The sequence below is a fragment of the Pipistrellus kuhlii genome, unplaced genomic scaffold (genome assembly GCF_014108245.1).
Source record: "Pipistrellus kuhlii isolate mPipKuh1 unplaced genomic scaffold, mPipKuh1.p scaffold_m20_p_25, whole genome shotgun sequence".
NCBI classification, from domain to species: domain Eukaryota; kingdom Metazoa; phylum Chordata; class Mammalia; order Chiroptera; family Vespertilionidae; genus Pipistrellus; species Pipistrellus kuhlii.
The window spans coordinates 9586585-9609578 of record NW_023425524.1 but is presented as its reverse complement, the minus strand read 5'-3'; the positions used below and the strand labels follow the sequence as shown (position 1 = coordinate 9609578).

At 40.6% G+C, this 22994-nt stretch overlaps 1 protein-coding gene across 15 annotated transcripts in view; it reads right to left on the bottom strand.

Annotated features, from left to right (window-relative positions):
• Positions 1–22994, bottom strand: part of CDC42BPA (CDC42 binding protein kinase alpha) — a 181502-nt gene that overhangs the window by 95331 nt on the left and 63177 nt on the right. For all 15 annotated transcript variants that reach the window (XM_036453671.2, XM_045587148.1, XM_045587145.1 and 12 more), the window contains 4 exons: positions 17706–17801; positions 14797–14945; positions 5425–5518; positions 38–238 (listed from right to left, as the gene is read on the bottom strand). In XM_036453671.2, the coding sequence (XP_036309564.1) occupies positions 38–238; positions 5425–5518; positions 14797–14945; positions 17706–17801 (540 nt within the window). The remainder of the gene's footprint in view (positions 1–37; positions 239–5424; positions 5519–14796; positions 14946–17705; positions 17802–22994) is intronic.

Below are 22994 nucleotides of genomic sequence, written 5' to 3'. Positions count from 1 at the left end.
ATTTACATCAATTTGAAAAATAGCGAAGTATACTAACTTTGTGATTCATGATTTTTCCGTATGTCTCCACCAGAGATTCTGCGTAAAACGGTGTTTCTCCATAAAGCATCTCGTACATACAGACTCCCAGCGACCACCAGTCACACTCGGGGCCGTATCTGCCTTTCCCATCTTCCATGGCTTGGAGGATTTCGGGAGAGATGTAGTCTGGAGTGCCCACAGCCACGGAGGACTGCACCTGAGGAAATCCACACTGTTAGCAATCTGCTATACTGGGAACAAATCATTAAAAAGTACTACACATGTGCTTACAGTATCTCAAAACTTTAATTTTGTCATTACCTGAATTTAGTTTCCTTATACATATAATTTAAATTTTACATAATCTTCATACTAATAGTTCTTCAGATTTCATAATACTATTGAGCCTTTATTACAGCTGTTACTGAATTGACACATTTAGGGTAACAATACAGGATAAACACCACAGCCAGAAAATTCAATATTTAGTTTCAAACATTCTTTTTTTTAAAAAAAAAAAGTGGTATTTTTTTTTTTTTTGCATTGGAAGAAGTTCATAATTGATTCATATATACTTATGTCTACCTGCCTTTGTTCCATCAGATATTGTTAGAATATTTTTATTATTGAAAATTTGCCTAACATGTATATATAAAAAAATATTTACAATTAGTTACGGGAAAAAACTGCTCAAAAAAAACTTGACTGATACTTATGTGTAACCTGGAGATCATTTTTAAATAACTTAATGGAAAACTAAGGAAATAAATTAAAATGATGTCCTGTAAACTACTTAATAATTTAAAAAATTATATAAAAGAAAAAATATACCCTTCAAAATATAAAGTTCCGATAGAGAAAAATAGTTGGACATATAATTAAGGAAAGTTTGATGTAAATTAGAAAGTGATAGCTAAAAATGATCCTGGGAACGATTTTGTAAGAAGCTTTCAATTAAAAGAAAATAGGTTCCTTATATGATTTAAAAGAACAAACCAAAAAATGAACATCCTCAAGGCAGAATTCTGGTTAATATTCTGAATTTCCTGGACTAAATCACCAGCCTTAGTAATCATTAGAATAGACTATCTTTGGCAATACTGAGATTAAGCAATTTGAAAACTCGTCTGTTCCAAACTCTTAAAAATACTAGATAAAATGTAACAGCCTTTTAAAGTAAACATATACATGAGCGTTTTACAAAAGAACTCTTTGGGGCCAGTAATGAGGAAACGGCAGAGACCTGGGGGGGTAAGCATTGAAGCGGGAGTGGGGTTGGGACTGTTGGTTTCCATAGTTACTGATTTTAGCGTGAGGACAAAGGGAAGGCCTTGAGCACGCATGAGATTTCAGTGAGAGTTCCCATGTCATCTTTACCCTAGAGTAGGGGTGTCGAACTCAATCAGAGAAGGGGCCAAAATCTAAAATCCAGCCTAAATCGCGGGCCGAATGGTTTACTGAACAGTCATAAACTGTCATTGTGATGGAAACGCAGCGGAGTGCAGTGATGACAGCGCGGTGCAGGCCACATTGCAAGGCCTGGTGGGACGGATTTGGCCCGCGGGCCTTGTGTTTGACACATGTGCCCTAGAGTGTATGCTGTAAATAAAAAGCTGAATTTCAAAACCCTGCCCCTCAGCAGAAAAAAGAAATCTACACCTTATGTCCCATGTCCCATGTCCCATGTCCCACCGCCTGGCATTCTGGTTCCCGGAGCTTCTGTAGTCCACAAATTCTCAGCCAACAAACAGGCAAAACTACTGGCACCGTATCAGGTGCCCCGGGAGGCCTGGCAGAACCACCTTAAAGCTCCTCTGGAGGCACATGCTCACAAGGGGTCACACAGAATTCTCACTCGTGAAAGCCCCCCAAAGGGAGCTGCCAACCCAATCACGTAAACTCAATGAGTCAATATCCCCTTACAGGCAAAAGTCAGAAATCTGAACAATACAGCCTAAACTCCTGACAAGTATCAGTTCCAGAAAACTTCCCCCACCTGGTGAAAGAAATAGACTTACAAGTTCAGAAAGCACAGAGAACCCCAAACAAAAGGAATCCAAAGAGGACCACACCAAGACACATCATAATTAAAATGCCAAGGGCAAAAGACAAAGAGAGAATCTTTCTCTCTCTCTCTCTCTCTCTCTCTCTCTCTCTCTCTTTTTAAAAAAAATATATTTTATTGATTTTTTTATGGAGAGGAAGAGAGAGGGATAGACAGTTAGAAACATCGATGAGAGAGAATCATCGATCAGTTGCCTCTTGCACACCCCCTACTGGGGATGTGCCTGCAACCAAGGTACATGCCCTTGACCGGAATTGAACCTGGGACCTTTTCAGTCCACAGGCCAATGCTCTATCCACTGAGCTAAACCGGTTTGGGCAAAGAGAGAATCTTACAAGCAGTAAGAGAAAAGCAGTTAGTTATCTACAAGGGAGTACCCATATGACTGTCAGCTGATTTCTCAACAGAAACTATGTAGGCCAGACGGGAGTGGCAAGAAATATTAAGTGATGAATAGCAAGAACCTACAACCAAGATTACTCTACCCAGCAAAGCTATCATTCAGAATTAAAGGTCAGATAGAGCTTCACAGATAAGAAAAAGCTAAAGGAGTTCATCACCACCAAACCAGTATATTTGAAATGCTGAAAGGTATTCTTTAAGAAGAGGAAGAAGAAGAAAAAGGTAAAGATAAAAATTATGAACAACCAATACTTATCTATCAACAAGTGAATCTAAAAATCAAATGAATAAAAAAATCTGATGAACAGAATAAACTGGTGAATATAATATAATCAGGAGCATAGAAAGGGAGTGGATTGACAATTCTTGAGGGGAAAAGGGTGTGGGGTGGAGAAAGAGACCAGACAAAAATCGTACACCTATGGATGAGGACAGTGGGGGTGGTAAGGGCAGAGGGTGGGGTGACAACCGGGTGGAGGGGAGCTATGGGGAGAAAAAAAAAGGAACTGTAATAATCTGAACAATAAAGGTTTATTTAAAAAATAAAAATATAAACTTGTAATACTTATAAAAACTGAGTTATAATAGGTTGAAGAAAAAATATCCTTACATCATCTCGGTGGATGAAGAAAAATCATTTGATTATAACAATTAACAACCTTAGCAACAAACTTACAGTAATCAGAAATAAATTTCCTTAACCCAATAAAAAGCTTACAGCAAACATCACAATGAATTTGAAACTACAGGAAAAACACCATTAAAGTCAGGGACAAGGCAAAGAAGCTCCCTGTTACCACACCTATTTAATACTGTGCTGACGGTCACTGACTGCATGGTAAGGGAAGAAAACAGCATAATAAAGATTAGAAAGAACCAAAGCTCACCCTAATTTGTGGATTAGGGAATGTCTACGTAGAAAATATAGAAAAAATCTACAAATTATTTTTAACTAATAAAAATATCTAGCAAGATTGATAGCTTCAAGATACACCTACAAAAATCAATTGTGGTCCTACAGAACAGCAACAAGCTATCCAACAACAAATCTTGAAGGGTTATTATATTAATGCCCCTCCCCTCAAAAAATCCACAAGATGCCTTAAGAACAAACCTAACATTACTTAAAGGTAATGGATTCACAGTGGACGTTATTTTAAAACTTAATTAACAGACATAAAAGAAAACCTAAAGCAATGGAGAAGCAATATTCATGGATAGTAAAATTCCATGTAATAGACATAAATTTCCAGAAAAATCTCTGGATATTTAAATATCTAAACTCAATGCAAGTCTACAAGCTTGTGTTTGTGAAAGAGTATTTGTATGTATGGATACTATGGATATGAACCGATAATATAATCTGACAATCACATGGAAAAGCAAATGGTGCACCAAGAGGCTGCAGGCTCATCTTGGTCTGAGCACATACCTAGGTTTCAGGTTCAATGCCAGGGTGGGACGCATACGGGAGGCAACTAACGGATGTCCCTCTCTACTTCCCTCCCTTCCTACCTCTCCATTCCTCTCTCTCTAAAATCAATAAACACATCCTTGGGTGAGGATTTTTTTTTTTTTTTTTAAGTTACCTCCTTAGGATAAATTTTTAGAAGTCAAATGACTAATCCAGAATAATATGACATTTTCATGGTCTTTAAAGTGTATTTTACTAAACTGCTCTCTAAAAACATTTCCGTCAATTAAAAGAATATATATTTGGACTTCTGCTGTATATCCAGGAAACTGAAGTAAAAACAAAAACCAAATCAAACAAGAGAATAAACTTGGAGCATATAAATTTTAAAAGAGGAAAGAAAACAACGGAGGCCCGAGTTAGCAGAACTAAGGCAAACGGTAACACGAAACTAAATCAACATCGAGGACTTCCTGGTGAAAGCTTTCATTTCTGAACATTGTCCCTCAGAAAAATCGACCAGAAAAATAAAGATTAAAAAAATATAATGAAAGCAAAGAAGCTGCATTTCCTTTCTCCATGTAGGATTTATTTTCTTTGCCTATCTGGAAATGTAAAAATATCTCAAGTACAATAATAACCAGGTCAGCTAGAGAAGGAAAAACAGGGTCTCATAGAGGCATACTGGAACCATCTTCAGATCATTAATATAAACAGTTTAAATAGCATATGATTTTATAGACAAGCCCTACTTGTAAAATGAATAAGTATAACCTAAATACCTTTGGGGAAGAAGGTGAAGCATAGAAGGATGGATGGGTGGGTGGATGGATAGATAAGTGATAATATAAATAGACTAGAGGCCCCGGTGCATGAAATTCGTGCACTCTGGTGAGGAGGGGCCCTCAGCCCGGCCTGCGCCCTCTCGCAGTTTCAGAGGCGGGTGATCCATTAGGCCCCACCCACTCACCTTGGTGCCGCTGGCCAGTAACCTGGGCCTCCCACTTTGGGGCAATCGATCATGGAGCCCAATCAATCACCTTGCACAGAGTGGCCTGGGCCTCACTCTTTGGGGCTATCATGGAGTCTCCCGCCCCACCCTCCCTCACACATACACATAATTGACCGCCCCGCTAGCCAGTGGCTTGCACTTCCCTCTGCAGGGCAATTAATTGATCATGGAACCGGCCTATCGATCCCCCTTCAGAGGGTGGCCTGGGCCTCCTTCTGTGGGGCCATCGTGAAGCCCCCATGATTGACTGCCCTGCCCACTGGTGACCTGGGCCTCCCTCTGCAGAGCAATTGTAGGGCCCCCGACCAATCACATTGCACCCGCCTTGGCTGGTCTGGCGCCAGTGCGTGTCATAGCGTGGTCGTCTGGACAGTTGTTTTACCGTTAGGCTGTTCAGTCGATCTGCATACTGTGCTTGTATTGATATAAATGGTTTCTAAGCAGATAAAGAAGACATGTAGCAAGGGAAATGTCTGTGGGTAAAATAATTTAAAGATTATCTTTCCTTACCGTTCCATCTTCCATCAGTTTCAGACAAGAGCCAAAATCTGCTAACCGAATATGTCCATTCATATCCATCAATATATTATCAGGTTTGATGTCTCTGAAAAAATACATCCCATTTTTACTTTGGAAGAATAAGCATAATTAGATACTTGGTAAGATCACTTTTTGTCTAAAAATCCTAACTTCTTTTATAATTAGTACTCTAAGAACATCTACTTGAGTACTTTATGGGTTCAAATCCTGGCTCTGGTTCATATTAAAACTTTCTTAAACACAAGTCATTCCAGTATTCTCCTGGAGATAAAAAGTACTGTGATAATTTTCATTCAGATTAAATAAATGATCTTACCACCCACCTTTAAATTTGCACATATTCTAACATGCCTGTAGTAGTCCTTTCTGATAAACAGGGGTGGGGAACCTTTTTCCTGCCAAGGGCCACTTGGATATTGATAACATCATTCAGGAGCCATACAAAATTATCAACTTAAAAATTAGCCTCCTAATTTGGTCAAACATTTAATTAACTCAGCCTTAATGCTTGGCAGGCCAAGACCAAATGATGTTCCCCACCCCTGGCATAAAAAGAAGAGCCATAATCACTTAATACCCACCAGCCATACTAATTTCTGACCCATAAAATTAAACAGGGAAAAATGTACTGCCTAGACCTTGAATGTAAATGTAGATAATTCTCAATTACTGTATATCATGACAAAACAAAGAAATTGCTTCATGAAGAGGACTTTAGAAAACAACAGAGTCAATTGCTTAATAATAATACTACCTAATAAAAGAGTAACATGCAAATTAACCATCACTCCTTTCAAGCCACACTCACAAGCCACACCCATCAGAGTGAGTATGCAAATAAACACCAAACAAGATGGCTGCAGCCACAGAGAGCAGTGGAGAGGCTTGGGTTTCCGCAGCAATACAGGAAGCCCAGCTTGCCACACACCCTGGCTGGCCTAGCCTCCACTCCAGGATACAAAGTTTCAATTATAGAAGATACATAAAACCAAACAGAAATGGGGGCAGCCACAGATAGAGCAGGAGGCTTGACTCCGCTCCAGGATACAAAGTTTCAATTGTAGAAGATAAATAAGTTCTAGATACCAGAGCCTCTGCTTGGGTCGCCAAGGGGCGTGGCCAGCCTGCAAACCACCACAGGCCCTCACCCAGGCCGCCCCACGCCCCAAGGGAACACCCACCCTGATCCGGGACACCCTTCAGGGCAAACCAGCTGGCCCCCCATCCATGCACCAGGCCTCTATCCTATCTAATAAAAGAGTAAAATGCAGATTGACTATCACTCCAACACACAATAGCTGCCCCCATGTGGTAAAAAATCCTGCCCCTATGTGGACACAAGATGGCCACCACAAGATGGCCAGCAGGGGAGGGCAGTTGGGGAGGAACCAGGCTGCAAGGGAGGGCAGTTGAGAGGGACCAGGTCTGCAAGGGAGGACAGTTAGGGGTGACTAGGCTGGCAGAGGAGGAAAGTTGGGGGCAAACAGGCTGGCAGGGGAGCAGTTAGACATCAATGAGGCTGGCATGGGAGTGGTTGGGGGGTGATCAGGCTGGCAGGCAGAAGTGGTTAGGGCAATCAGGAAGGCGGACAGGTGAGCAGTTGGGAGCCAGCAGTCCTGGATTGTGAGAGGGATGTCCAACTGCCCATTTAGACCCGATCCCACCCACCAGGATCAGGTCTAAACAGGCAGTTTAGCCGAAACTGGTTTGGCTCAGTGGTAGAGCATCGGTCTGCGGACTGAAGGGTCCCAGGTTCGATTCCGGTCAAGGGCATGTACATTGGTTGCGGGCACATCCCTGGTAGGGGGTGTGCAAGAGGCAGCTGGTCGATGTTTCTCTCTCATTGACATTTCTAGCTCTCTATCCCTCTCTCCTCCTTTCTGTAAAAAAATCAATAAAATATATTAAAAAATAAATAAATAAACAGGCAGTTTAACATCCCTCAAGGGGTCCCAGATTGGAGAGGGTGCAGGCTGGGTTGAGGGACACTCCCCCACCCCATGCACAAATTTCGTGCACCGGGCCTCTAGTGTATATTATATAAAGGTACCTATTATTATTAAGTAACTGGCTTGTAAGATATCAACATCTAATAATAAAATCAAATCAGTTTTTATATGTTTCTCCATTTGAACAATAAAACATGTTGCAACATAGAAAAATCATACATAAAATAATTTTGTAAAGACAACCCAGCAATGCAGTTTCTAAACATACTCTTAAAGATTATAATTGTGAAGAACTATAAGATTAGACCTTCACAATTCACTCTACCTTTAGAGAAAGAAAAAGGATGTTCTATAAGCATTACATACACAAAAAATTATCTTGCCATGTGGTTAATGGGGATATTGCAATTTAACCTAAATGACACCAATTGAGGCCTCTAAACCTCAATTTTCTCACCTGTAAGAGGGGATAATATTAGTAATACCTTAACTACCTAAGGTCCGTATTTTTCGGACCATAAGACGCTCTGGACCATAAGACGCACCAGTTTTTAGAGAAGGGAAATGAAGAAAAAAAGATTCTGAAACGAATAGTGTCCTAAAATATTTTATGTGCATTAAAACCCAACATCACAGTCATAAACACATGTAATCAACCCTGTAAAGTAAACAGCAGCATTTAGAACCATTTTAGAGCCGGGCAAGCACACAGAGACCACACAGAGCCGGGCAAGTAAAAAAACTTTTTTTTAAAAGTATATGTGTAGGCTATATTTGGACCATAAGACGCAGGGACTTTTCCCCCCCACTTCTGGGGGGGAAAAAGTGTGTCTTATGGTCCGAAAAATACGGTAATTCCTTTGAGTGTGTCATACATCACAGGTTGGCAAATTATGACCCACAGGTCTAATCCAGACCACTGTCCATGCATTCATGTTATTGGAGGATTAGTAAATACCAATGAAACCATAGGACTCCAAATTTTTCTGAATGTCTTTAAACTTTATAACTAATACAAACCTGTGTGTAGTGTTTTGCAACTTGGTTTTATTCTAATATGTTTAAAAATTTTTTTCATGTTGACAAATTTTGCTCTAGTTCATTAATTTTCATTTCTATATGGAATACTTTCATATACCAGATGTATTTCTCAATTCCCCCTGCTTATAAAATTTAGATTTGTCTCCAACAATTTGATTGTTTTAGACTATTATGCTGCTCTTACACAAAAAGCTGAGGTGATTTTGTATAAATGTCTCCTAGTGCTTCATGTGTGAGCATTTCTTTAGGTTGTGCATGCAGACGTGAAACTACTGAGAGGAAAGACATTGCTCGACTTGTAAGGGGTGACACACACACAGCGAGTTAAGGAAACATCCATCAGTTCCTATTTCACTGAAAAAGTATTTACTAAATTCAGCAACTCTTCCTAACAAAAAATATAATCAATTCTAAAATGCAAATATATGTCTAAATTTTATACCGAGAGATATCAGCTTTAGCTATCGGATATTAGAGATATGAGGTTAAACACCAGGAAAAATTAGCTTAAAGCAGTTCCAGGTGCTGGCCACTGGAAAGCAAACATGAGAGGTATGGAGGGGAACTGTTTTTCAATATAATCTTTTCTATACTAGCTGAGTTTTATTTTAACTACATGCAGTATTGTTTGACTACAGTTAATAAAAAATAAAAAGACATGTATGTAAGTATTGTATATGAATCACTTAATCCAAGAATATGAAAATATTCTGACTAAGCCACTATAATCATCTGCAGTGAGCAGTGTTTTCCAGTCAAGACAGTTAATTAATGGATAGCAAGATCATAGATGAACACAATAATTTTATAATGACAACCCTAATTGGTCCCTGTCCTGCAGGAAATAAAATTATACCTTTCATATCGGATTATCTTGCCGTCTGACGCACTCCCCAGCCCCAGTCTATGCGTGGCTGAACAACAAGTCCGTCTGTCCCTAAAGGCCCACAGGGGGAACGCCCTCCTGCTCGTCTGATCAGTAAGGCTCAGGAGGGTGTGCGTTAGCCCTCCAGCCATCAGCTGGGTTTAGAAATATTTATGTTCTATTTTTATTTTGAGAACAAAGTCTAATACCGATATGAAGTATAACTTAAGAGTACTCACGGGAGCAGGAAATGATTTTCCATCTAGCAGATGCTAAATATGACCTAAATTACTGGGCACGAGGAAGGCCTAAAACTTATGTGAAGTCCATGTACTTGATCACCTCAAACAAAGAAGACACATCCCTTCCTTCTTTTCCAACCATACTGCAGCTTGACCTTTTTAAAAAAAATATATATTTTATTGATTTTTCACAGAGAGGAGGAGAGAGGGATAGAGAGCTAGAAATGTCGATGAGAGAGAAACATCGACCAGCTGCCTCTTGCACACCCCCTACTGGGGATGTACCCGCAACCAATGTACATGCCCTTGACTGGAATCGAACCTGGGACCTTTCAGTCCGCAGACCGATGCTCTACCACTGAGCCAAACCTGTTTCGGCTGCAGCTTGATCTTTTGTGGCTTCCTTTTCCTTCCAGGTTATTGTTTCCATCTAATATATTTCACAGTGGCCACAGGAAAAGCGCCCGGGAGAAAGGCCACAGGTAGGGCTTGACCTGGGCCAACCTATGCAGAGATCGCTTTGGTTCTCTGCACGCCAGGCTTCTGAAAAAGTGGGCAAAGGGAAACAGCCCGCGGGTTCTAGTCCCCACAGATGTCAGGCAGATGTAGGTACAGCTACTGAGTAGAGAATGCTCTTCATTATCTCATAAGATTGTGCTCACTGGCATACAGGATGGAAAGAGATCCCAAATAAAAATAGGTAGAAAGACGGTCACACTTACATATTAACCACACACTTGCTCTTAGAACCGAGACAGGATTTTGTTAAGAAACTCAAGCAGTCCTGGCTGGTGTGTTCAGTGGTTAGAGTACCCACCCTTCTCCCCACCCAAGATTCTCTGGTTCGATTCCTAGTTAAGGAACTGGATTGCAGGCTCCTGGGTAGCAGGTTCTATCCTCAGCCCTAGTCAGGACACCTGCAGGAGGCAACCAATCAGTGTGTCTCTCTCACATCAATGTTTCTCTCTCTCCCCTTCACTTCCACTCTCTCTGAAAAATCAATGGGAAAAAATAGCCTTGGATGAGAATTAACCAAAACCAAAACCAAAAAACTGTCAAGCAGCCCTGGCAAGGCCCATGTGGAAAGAACAAAGGCCCAGGCTGGCTCCCTGGCTGAAGGGGAGCTGCGGAGCCACACCACCTGTGAGAAAGCCATCTTGAGAGCTGAGCTTCTGATCTCAGATGAGTCACTGCAACTCATGCTGCAGAGCAGAGAGCAGTCCCCGCAGACCCGTGAGCAGAGGGAGTGCTGTCTTCTATTAGTCACCACTCAGGGTCTGCGCTGGACACAGAGTGCTGCTTCTCCTTCGATGAGGGCTTGGACCTCAGCGTCAGCAGACGCTCCCAGAGGCCTCTCCACAGGAACCTGTCTTCTGAGAGGGCTGCGGCCACGGCCACTCGTGACTGACACAGAAATGTACGACGCAGCCATCTGGCTAAAGGAGCACCATGCTGATGGGCCACAGACTCTCCAGAATGCCTAGTGGGCTGGGTGAGGCTGGCCTGCAATGCAGTCTGGCTTGTCCCTCTTTCTTTCTTTTATATATATATTTAAATAATTTTATTGATTTTTTTTTTTTACAGGGAGGGAGGGAGGGAGAGCAGTAGAGAGTTAGAAACATCCATGAGAGAGAAACATTGACCAGCTGCCTCCTGCACACCCCCCACTGGGCATGTGCCCACAACCATGGTACATGCCCTTAACTGTAATCGAACCTAGGACCCTTGAGTCCACAGGCCGACACTCTATCCACTGAGCCAAACCGGTCAGGGATGGCTTGTCCCACTTTCGAATCCTGCTTCTGCCAACACCCTTCCACAGGTGTTAATGCACCTTGCATTACACATTCTATCTCTCTCAGCTTCTAAAAAACATATTATACAGCCACGGATAAACAGAACAACAGGCCAGCAAAATCACTTCTGGAATTCAGAACCACTCACATCTGTGACAACTTGCCAGGAAAGTGGCAGCCAGCCAACCAGATACCAAGTGTCATCAATGAAAGGAGTGGAAAGCCCCAAGCTTGTCTGGCTGTGGGCAGAGTGCTAGCCTGCGGATGGAAGGGTCTCAGGTTCGCTTCCGGGGAAGGCATTTACCTCCACTGCAGGGTCATCCCCAGGGTGCCTGTGGGAGGCAACCAACTGATGTGTCTCTCACTTCAATGTGTTTAAAAAATGTATACTTATTTACCTGATTTTTCTTTGGTAAATCCAATTTCATATTCAAAGTTAACACAACTCTTGAAAACAAACAGTTCAAGCTGCCTCCTCCACATGCAGGCATATTCACACTGAATATGTCCATCATATAAATGCTATACGAAATGTAGATTAGCCAGACAAATATGATTTTTTTTTTTTTAAAGAAAGCCCTCACTAGCTCTAGCTGGTGTGGCTCAGTGGATAGAGCGTCAGCTTGCAGACCGAAGGGACCCACGTTCAATTCCAGTCAAGGGCATGTACCTCGGTGGCAGGCTCCTCCCTGGCCCAAGCTCTGGTCAGGGCATTCAGCAGGCAACCAATTGATGTTTTTCTCTCTCATCGATGTTTCTCTGTCTCCCCCTCTCTCTTCCCCTCTCCCTAAAAATCAATGGGAAAATGTCCTCGGGTGAGGATGAACAACAACAGAAAGCCTCAGTGGAGGCCAATGGGTGTCCTGTATATTGAAAAACTGATCTCACCACAGAGCAGCCTGGCCTTTGCCCTCAGACAACGGGAGGTGTCCCGGAGGCTCCTGGGATGTCACGCCACCAGAGGTATCTTTGTTTGGCTGGGACTTGGCCACCAAGCAGCCTAACATTGTGATTTATGAGCGATGTAATTAACATGGGACATGCGGTATGTTTTATTTCTGAAACTAGAGGTACCATCCCCACCTCTGGGGAGGGCTGGAGACTAATGGTCAGTCATGCAGGCAGCATGCTGAGACTCCCCAGAACTCTGAAAACAAAGCCCAAGTGTGCTTCCAGTTGGCAGCACTCCACGCCACCATCACACATGATGCGCTCGGTGCTTCTCCCGTGCGTTTGTTGCTTCTCCCGGACTCCGCCCTGCATGCTGCTCCTCCTGCCTGGTTCCAGCTGCACCCTTCCCACCAACAGACTCACTAAGAACAGCTTTCAGTGCGTTCTCTGAGACCCTGCAAGTTATGGAAACCGAGGTGGTTTTGGGAACCACCCACATCTGCAGTTGATGTCAGATGTAAGGTGGTCTTTTGAAATTGTTCCTGCTATTTCTGAAGTTGGCCCCAAATCCTCAGTCACTGAAATATCAAATGCACTGTAATCAGTGACTGTCTCTACGTAACATAATTTCACTATGGTGCAAAGCCTGAGTTCACCTATAGCTAACAAATTTTAACTATAATGTTATCTATTCTTTAGTAATTTCAGAGTATAATAAAATTACCTCCTCCACTAGCAGTATGAAAAATTACAATTTTGAAATGGGACTCCAGCCTGGGAGAGACTGAGGGCGGTTTTATATTAGCTTCCTGCCACAAAGCATTTCTCTCTCACGGTAAAGGGTAATGATTTTACATGTACCAAGAGGATAACTGCCAAATCACGCCACAAATCCAACCTGAAAGATGAAATCAGCCCAAAGCCTGGTGGAGGGAGGCCCAGCACATGCCTGTCCTTCATAACATTCTTAGGGGATCAGGGAAACGCTTCAGAACTGAATTCTGTGCGTTTCCCCAGCAAATTCTATTAGAATAGGTTGGATCCATTTCCTATAACGTATCAGTACATTTTACACTAGAGGTAAACATAATATATAAAATGTTAACATTAAGTAGATGAGGTTCATAAAAACTGCCATCACAAACCTTGAATACGGAACAAATTCCACTGGGGGAAAACGGGAGTTATGAAGAAATCCATGAATAAGTGAATTGTTTTTAGTTTTGTGTTTGTTTTATTTTTGAACTAGGGTAAGGAGAGATTACTTCAAAAAGCACATTCCACCCTAAGAATCTGTTCAAGTCAGTGCTTCACTTTAAAACAAACACAGGAGAGCACACACACACCAGGAAGTCCCACGAAACCAGCCTTCCGAGAGAGACCGCTCCGCAAAAAGCCGGCGAGCCTGCGCCCTCGCGGCCCCAGCCTAATCTGAAACGTGGACGTTCTCGCATGAATTGACTATGACGTCAGAAAGAAGTAAGAGTATGCATGAGAAATACGAAAGCGTCACTTGACAATGTCTGTTCTTTAGTTATTTTATCCTATTCTATATTATTTACTTTTAAATATAATTCCAATCTCACAACTCTTTAGTACCCCACATATTTTAGTCCTCCACTTTATCGCACACATTCTTACTTTAAGTTATTTAAATCCATTATGGAATGAAGTGAGAAGGAAAGAAATGACTAGGTAAAGAACTTGACTATGAGAAATTAAAAGCCACTGGACACTATCCAACAGTAACTGATGCAACCAATTTTGAAATTTAAGTATAATTTAGCCTAAACACCAGGTAACAACAACTGTTCCTAAAATATGATTTGACTAGTAGCCCTGTACATGAATCCATGCGCCAGTAGCTCACTGCCCGCCTCCAGTAGCTCTCCCCGCCCCTTATCCCCCCCCTCCCCGACACATAGCTTGCTGCCCTGCTTCCCCCTGTAGCTCTCCGCTGCCAGCTTGTAGCTCACTGCCCCACCCTCCTGCTGATACGTGATCCGGTCGTTATGCAGTCAGTCAGTCGATACAAGGTCAGTCGTTATGCTTCACAGCGCAATAAGCATTTGCATATTACATCTTTATTAAATAAAATGATGAGAGTACTACACTGCAGCAACCTCTAAATCCACACCCAGTAAGGAAACCTTGCAACAACCACAACGCTCAAGGTCTAGTAAAGAAAACCACCAGAGGGGAATAATAAAATACATCCACTGAGCACAACAGAAAAATACCGGTCTGTAACTCCAGAAGCTTAAAATCTAATGGAGAAAATAAGGCAAATATAAAAATAAAAAGGTGATAAGGAATGTTACCCTATATTGAACACAGCATAAATTACCAGTGATCTTACACTAATTGTTCACCTTAGCTCATCTCATTATTGTGTGCCATTTTCAGGGATGTGATGTGCCTTGGAGAGGCAAACAATTAAAACCATCGCAGAATAAAAACTCTGACTGATGAGAAACGTATCTTAGTCCTCAATAAACTGGCATAAACAGACGTCTGCCTCCAGACATCACGAGGCAGTGAGAGAACATCTTACTCACCTGTGTACATAGTGCAGCTGATGAACTGAGTCGATTGCTATCACCATCTCAGCCAAGTAAAATCGAGCCATGTCTTCAGGCAATCTATCTTCAAATTTGCTGAGCAGAGTAAGCAAGTCCCCACCAACATAATAATCCATAACTAGATACTGGAAAGAAACAATAAAATGTTCTCAATAAATGTTTAAAAGGGTGAAAAAGAGTATATTTAATGTAACCCAAGATCAAACATCAATAAGTAAAAGACTTTTGTTGTCAACTAACAAAAAGCTACATAAGATTATCATCAGCAGTCATTACAAAACTTGTAAATGTCATAAAGCAGAAAAATACATTTTTAAAAACTGGGGTAGGGAGCACCATAGAATTACTGTTGTTTTCCCCTAAGTGCTGCTTTGCCTTGTAATTTAGGTTAAAAATATTTTTAAAACATATGAACTCTACAGAAAAAGCTATTTTCTAAAGTGATTTGGTATTTCACAATAATGGTTGAGGATGGGTTTTTTGGTTCAAAAATATTTCAACCTTGGTCCTTTGTTCAAAATATTGCAACAATATGTTACCACTACAAAACCACTGAATAGCTGTACTGTATAGCAGGTCAGGACATTCAGCTTTGATTTCTGACAAAAATTTGTGAAAATGATAACACTTGTGTCCAAGAGACTTAATGAAGTTCAATGTTGATACTACTGGTTCAATAACAAATAGCAGGTTAAAATATTTGCTGCAAACAACCTGTTGATTAACAATGATTTGTGTATATGTCCAACTAAGCCTCTTTCTGCTTCACACACGTCATCACTCTCCATTGTAACACATCTTAGCAGATTCCAAGTCAGTTTGTGCCGGGTGAGTGTTTTCTAAACGTCTTTGAAAATGCTATTGACTATAATGGTACCACAAACTATTCATACAGGCTAATTTCTCAGTTACTTCTAATTCAGCATTGACTCTTCAAATAATAAGAACTGAGCAGAATCAGTAACATCTTTCAACTCCAAGAGCCAAAGAAAACCACTAAAAAATCCTTTCCCTGGTTTTATAATCAGCCATTGATGTTGTTCCCAATTTCCTCAATTCTTGAGCAACTGTTCTCACCAAAGGCTAAGAGTCGTAGACAAGTTAATTTTCTGTGGACACATTTCTTTGGCTGCTGCAGTCAGACATGATTTAATTATCTCAGCATTGGTGGATGGCTTTCCTGTTTGGCTAACAAATGAGCCACTCAAGGAACTTCCTACAGTTGCAGCCTCATTTCATTTTTTAGTTTTGGAAAGTAATTCTGCTGTGATAAGATGTTCTGTTTTAAATTTTCTAACTTTACTGACTGCTGTTCTGTGTTAGGAATGATGGAATGAGTGCTCAATGTGCAAACATTTTTATTTGCTTCTATTAGTATAGTTGCAGTGTAGTTGCATAATGAACAACATGCTGTCATTTAACTTGTTAACAAAACGATCCACACTCTACTGTGCTTTAAATGAATGGTATTTGAAGTCTATATTTTCTTCTCCTTAATTTTCCATAACCCATATGCACTAGTAACAAAAACAATGACACATATATATAGCACTTCCAAAGCTATCACGTTATTACTGTCACTGCAATTTGTAATCTGCTGAGCAGCAGTGCAAAGCAATGGCAGTAACACACACAGTATGTTTCCCTGTCGTAGCGTCAGTCTCTGTCACACTACTCAACTTGGCCATTGTAGTCCAAAAGCAGCCGTAGATAACACATAAACCAACAGCATGGCTGTTTTCCAACAAAACTTCATGGCCACTAAAATTCAAATTTTATAGAATAGTCACAAGCCATAAATTACTCCTCTCTTGATTTTTTTCCAACTATTTAAAAATATAAAAACAATTGTTAGCTTGCAGGCTATACAAAAATGGATGGTGGGCCAGATTTGAGCTCATGCCACAGTTTGCCGAAATCTGATTTATAAGAACTCCCAGATGTGTAGTGCCATTCGCCCTCAGAAGCACCAGACTCACTAAATGAATCACATGACAATTCAAAGAACACGTTCTCATCCCCCTGCTTCTCCAACTTAATTCATCAAGTACTGACTGAATCCCACAAACCAGACATGGCAAACCGGGAGTCATTCTGACTCCTCTCCTCCACTGACTTCCACTCCAACATACGGATGAGAGAGGAAACATCGAAAGCTGTCTCCTGTGCACACCCAGGCTGGGGATGGAAACTGCAACCCGAGTATGTGCCCTGACTGGAACCGAACCCACAACCTTTTGGTGTATGTGATGGTGCCCAGCCAACGGAGCCGCCTGGCCAGAGCTCCTTCTCTAGTTTTGCTCCTGAAAATCCATCTCCCACACCGCTGCCAGGATGGTCTGTGTAAAATATAAAACTGTATCACACTCCCCTTAAAGCCCAATTTGAAATGAGAATAAAATCTGAATTCCTCAGCATGACCCATACTCTGGAAGCCTCATTTCATATCTTTCCTCTTCACTGCTGTCCTCTGATCACACTAGCCTTCCTCTCATCTTTCAAACCCTCGTCCTTTCAGACACCAATCACACAGAAACAGAAATCAGACTCACAGCTAGCAGAGGTAGGAAGCCGGAGAGAGGGGACTGCAGGAAGGTACAAACTCGTTATAAGATAAATAACTCCTAGGATATAATGCTAACTCTGCTCTAGGATACATAAGGAAGTTGTTAGGAGAGGAAGTCCTGAGAACTGTCAACACAGGAGAATGTTCCCCCTTTTTCTTTTCTGTTTATTGTATCTACATGAGAAGACAGGCACTAGCTGAACCTAAGGTGGTAATCAGTTCACAATGTATGTAAGTCAAATCAGCATGCGGTGGGCTGTAGACCGAGTCGGTGATATGTGTCAATTGTGTCCCAATAAAACTGAAAAATGATTCTTACTAGGTTGTTGTCATCCTGGAAGGCATAATGCAAAGTTGTAATCCATTTATTGTCTCCATTCACTAACACGTCCCTCTCTTCGCGGAAACATGCCGTCTGGAAAGGAGAAAAGGTATTAGATAGAGAACACGTTATGTAAATCTAGGAATGTTAGACTACGCAAACATTCATTCAACGTATTTATTATACTTGCTATTTTGGGAAAAGAGTACATCCAGTATTACATGACTTTCAACAAGTCAACCAGAAATAGGCACCTGGAGGAGTACACTACAAATACCGTTAAGAGTTCAGAGAATCAGGAAGCACACAGAATCATTTAACACTCACTGTCCAACCTACCATCTAGATAACATACAAAACATTTTGCAACATTTACTTCTGACCTTTTTATTTTTAAGGAGATAAGACACAAGTTGTAGCCTTCTTACTTCTATCGGATTCTCCCCGTTTCCTCCCCTGACATAATAAATAATCTGAAGCTAGCATATACTACTAGCATTCCCATCATATGCTTTGACACGTCTGTGACTAAAAATAATAGAAGTGTTTTGTATTTTGAAAATTTCCATGAATGATATAATTTTTATCTACTCTTTTGCAACTTGATCACTTTTTATTCAATCATGACTAATTTTTTTAATTGCTATGATATTCCTGTTTGAATACTCCAAAATTTATGCAACCCTCCTCATCATTAAAACATAGGTTATTTCCTATTTTATATTATTACAATGTTGCAATGAATATATTTGTACAAGTGTACAAGTTTATCTCGGTTATACATTTAAAAATAGAAGCATTTTCAACTGTAACCACATAAAACCAATTTTCTTTTCTAAGTGGTGTACCAATTACCACCCTCACCCCACTATATGAAATCTACCCTTTTCCCCACATCCCCAACTATACTTGGCATTATTAGACTTTTAAGTGTATGTCAAAATAATAGGTGTGAAATAATATCTCATTGTTCTTTTAATGAATTTATTCCCACTTATAAGTATAGATAAATAACTTTACATATGCTTACTGAACACCTGAGCTTTCTCTGAACTGTTTACTCCCTTTGCCCATTTTCTCTAATGAACTGTCTTTTTCTTATTGATTTATACAAGTTTTAATTTTTCTGAGAATATCCCCATATTATAAAGGTAAAGTGGAAACTGAAAATCTCCATGAGTCAAGCCCCCTTACTTTCAATATCCACTTGTGTCCAGAGGTTACATTTCTGTTGAATATCTTCTCAGAAAATTTCTGGGTATACATAAGCTTACACACATACCATACACAATTCATATGGAATCCCATATTCCCTATCTTTTCTTTACAAATGAGATTACATTACTCTGTAAGCTGTTTTGTTAAGTAACAATATATTTAAATACCTTTCATTAGAGACCTAATATTTCTTAATGGTTGTACCATATTCCATACACATTGAAAAATCATCATGTAGTACTCTACATATAGGTGCTTCATAATTTATTTAGCACAAGGTAAATTCAACAGCAATGACATACAAAACAATTAACATTACCTATTTTACCCTAATTAGGCACCCTGACTTTTAATATTTATATAAATTTTATTTGATCAAGTAGAATTTCCAAAGGCATGTATTAATTAATATCACCAGAGAAAATATTAAAGCAATCTGTATATATAAAAGCCTAATAAGCAGTGTCGCACTTGGGAGTTTGGCCAAGAGTTCAATTGCTCGCTATGATATAGACTGACCACTAGAGGGAGGCGTGGAATGAAAGCAGCTGGGGAGGGAGATTCCAACTGGCAGCTGGAAGGGAGGCCCTGATCGGCCCTGATCGCCAACCAGGCCTAAGGACCCTACCTGTGCACAAATTTCATGCACCGGGCCTCCAGTTAAAGATTGAACCCAATACATGGGAGTTTTACCCTTTCATTGGATTATTAAAATCTACATTATACTTTGATTCATTTTAGGGAGAAAATGGAATCACTTGGCATGCTCACCACTAAGTTCTGGTTCAGAATTTAACTGCGATGAAGTTGTGGTTTGCTGCTAACCTTTTAGAGATGGTAAAGGTTGCCAGGAGCTAGGAGACACCTTTCTCCTGACTTTATTTTATTATGACTGCTATCTGGAATTTTGAGACATTCCAGCTAGAATCTAAGAAACGTTTGATTGATGACTCCAAACTAAATAAAGCTCCAAAGACTTTACAAAACAAATTAAACTTCAGTAGATTCTAATCTATTCTAAACTGTTTCAAGGAAAAAAAAAAATAGCCGAAACCAGTTTGGTTTAGTGGATAAAGCATCGGTCTGTGGACTGAAAGGTCCCAGGTTCGATTCTGATCAAGGGCATGTACATTGGTTGTGGGAACATCCCCAGTAGGGGGTATGCAGGAGGCAGCTGTGGATGTTTCTCTCTCATCGATGTTTCTAGCTCTTTATCCTCCTCTCCCTCCCTCTCTGTAAAAAAATCAATAAAATATATATTTAAAAACAAACAAACAATTATTTTATTCCTCAATCTTGTTTCATCTTACTACCAACTTCCCTCCATGCACATATATGCACAACCATGTGTACAAATTTTTAAGCAAATCCCAGACATCAGTTGACTTTATCCATAAACATTCAGGATGAAACTAATCCTATTAGTGCCTCAGACACTGAGTTTAGATGTGAAATGCAGTCTTTTTTTGCTTTGATAGGCCACATTGTCCTTCGTTGTCACCACTGGGGCGAAGGGTGTTAATGCTACTGGCATCCAGTGGGATGGGGCCAGGATGCTGCCACACATCCTACAATGCACAGGCAGTCCCTCAAGGAATTATCTGGCACCAAATATCACAAGTACCCTTGTTGAGAAATATTAACCAAACCATGATGCATGCCATGAGTTCATAAAGTGTCCCAAGGATTCAACATGGTTAAAGGCTGTAAAAATCTCTACTTCAATCACCCTTAAAAACAAAACAAAACAGCTAAAACTGGTTTGGCTCAGTGGATAGAGCGTCGGCCTGTGGACTGAAAGGTCCCGGGTTCGATTCCGGTCAAGAGCACATACCTTGGTTGCGGGCACATCCCCAGTACGGGGTGTGCAAGAGGCAGTTGGTCGATGTTTCTCTCTCATCGACGTTTCTAACTCTCTATCCCTCTCAGTTCCTCTCTGGGTAAAATCAATAATACAATAATAATAATAATAATAAAATATCTGGATTAAAAAATATATATCCCCCTTTAAAAACAGAACATGCCATGAGCAGTAGAAGGGGTTACTGGAGATCACATGACTTCTTCAGATCCTATCACTCAGTTTCTATTTAACCAAACATTCTGCTGGGAACACTGATGGGTTTGACAGATTTGCAGTTTTATATTTTTAAAATTCAGTTATATACTGTCCAAATTTTATCCTTAATGGGCTATTGGTTAAAGAGAAAGAGCAATAGGAATACCTATGATAAAACAGAAGTTAATGTTGACAAGATAAAAAGAATAATAATTTGGCAAAATTGTCACATGATTCTCTTCCCCACATCCATAGGTACACATTCATCGAGCAACATTCTTCTACATTCCTATATAGTACATCCAATTACCTGAATACTTGGAAATCATGTGTTAAAACAAGAAAATCCACTTGTGATTATATGTACTTTGGCTTCTCATTTATTAATAAAGACTTGTATCTCCTATACAATATTAATACGGAGAAATTCTTTAAAATAATAATTGAATTATTCTAATATTCGAGAGGAGAAAAGCCAAAATTTTCATTTTCTTAAAGAAGATACACAAGGGGAATTTTAAATTGCAAAATGCAAGAATTCCAGTATCAGGTCCTTTTTTAATGTTTTTATTGATTTTTTAGAGAGTGAGAGAGAAACTGATTGACTGTCTCCTACACAACTCCCCCCTTCCCCAATGGGAATTGAGCTGGCAACCCAAGCATGTGCCCTGACTAGGAATTAAATTGGTGACCTCCTGGTTCTTGGGTCAGCGCTCATCCACTGAGCCACACCAGCCAGGCATCCAATATCAGGTCTTTTACACCAAGTCAGCAATTTACTTTTAAATCTCCAATATATATTTGATGGTTGAATCAAACATGAGATGTCACTTTTTAAGTTATTTGTCAGAAAAAAAATGTTTTTTCAAGAAAGACAAATCAGCCGAAACCGGTTTGGCTCAGTGGATAGAGCGTTAGCCTGCAGACTGAAGGGTCCCAGGTTCGATTTTGGTTAAGGGCATGTATCTTGATTGCAGGCACATCCTCAGTAGGAGGTGTGCAGGAGGCAGCTGATTGATGTTTCAAACCCTCCCCCTTCCTCTATGTAAAATATCAATAACATATATTTTTTTTTAAAAGAAAGAAATCATTTGATAACATCTAAAATTGGCAAATGAGGGAGACAACAGACACGTTTTCATGCTGAGTGCAAAGATATGCTGATACTACCGTGTTTCCCCGAAAATAAGACATCCTCCGAAAATAAGACCTAGCGCATGGAAAGATAAGACATCCCCTGAAAATAAGACCTAGCACAACTTTGGGAGAAAAAATTAATATAAGACACTGTCTTATTTTCGGGGAAACAGGGTATGTTTCTAGAAGACAATTTAGCAATAGCTACTCGAGATTATGTGTACCTGACCCCAAACCAGAGAGGCTTCACTACTGAGGAGTTTGATCCAGGGAGTGGATAAATTCCAGGGTGGGTCAGCACAACATGAAAATCCTTTAGTGTAAAACTATTTTTAAATTGCTTCAACCTCAGCCTACACAAACTGGAGTGCCCCAGGACAGTCCACAGCAACATCTCTGATGGACATCCTTCCCTTGACTTTCATTTCACACTGCGCATGCTCTGAGAGGGCACGGTGCACTCCTCACGTCACAGTGAGGGCTGCTCCACAGGTCCCCAGCTGGTCCACCTTCTTCTCTCTGCCTCTCAGAGCCTTGTCATGTTCGTTTTATAATTAATGCGCAGAGTCTTTAGCTACTTAATGGAAAGGACAGGGAGAAGAATTTCCATTCCATCTTGCCTCAGACACAGGATATATTAGTGCTTTACAATTCAAGAAAATAACATTTAATTTTCAACTATCCCTTGTTTTATCTACAACTTTGCCACTTCTCCCAGTCAGCAATGGAAGCTAACAGTCACCCTCCCCTTTCACAGTTCTTCCCCAGCACATCCAACTTCATCAAAATAAGCACTGCCCGGGCCGGCGGGCTCAGCTGGCTGAATGCCGTCCTGCACACGGAAAGGTTCAGGTTCGATCCCCAGCTGGAGT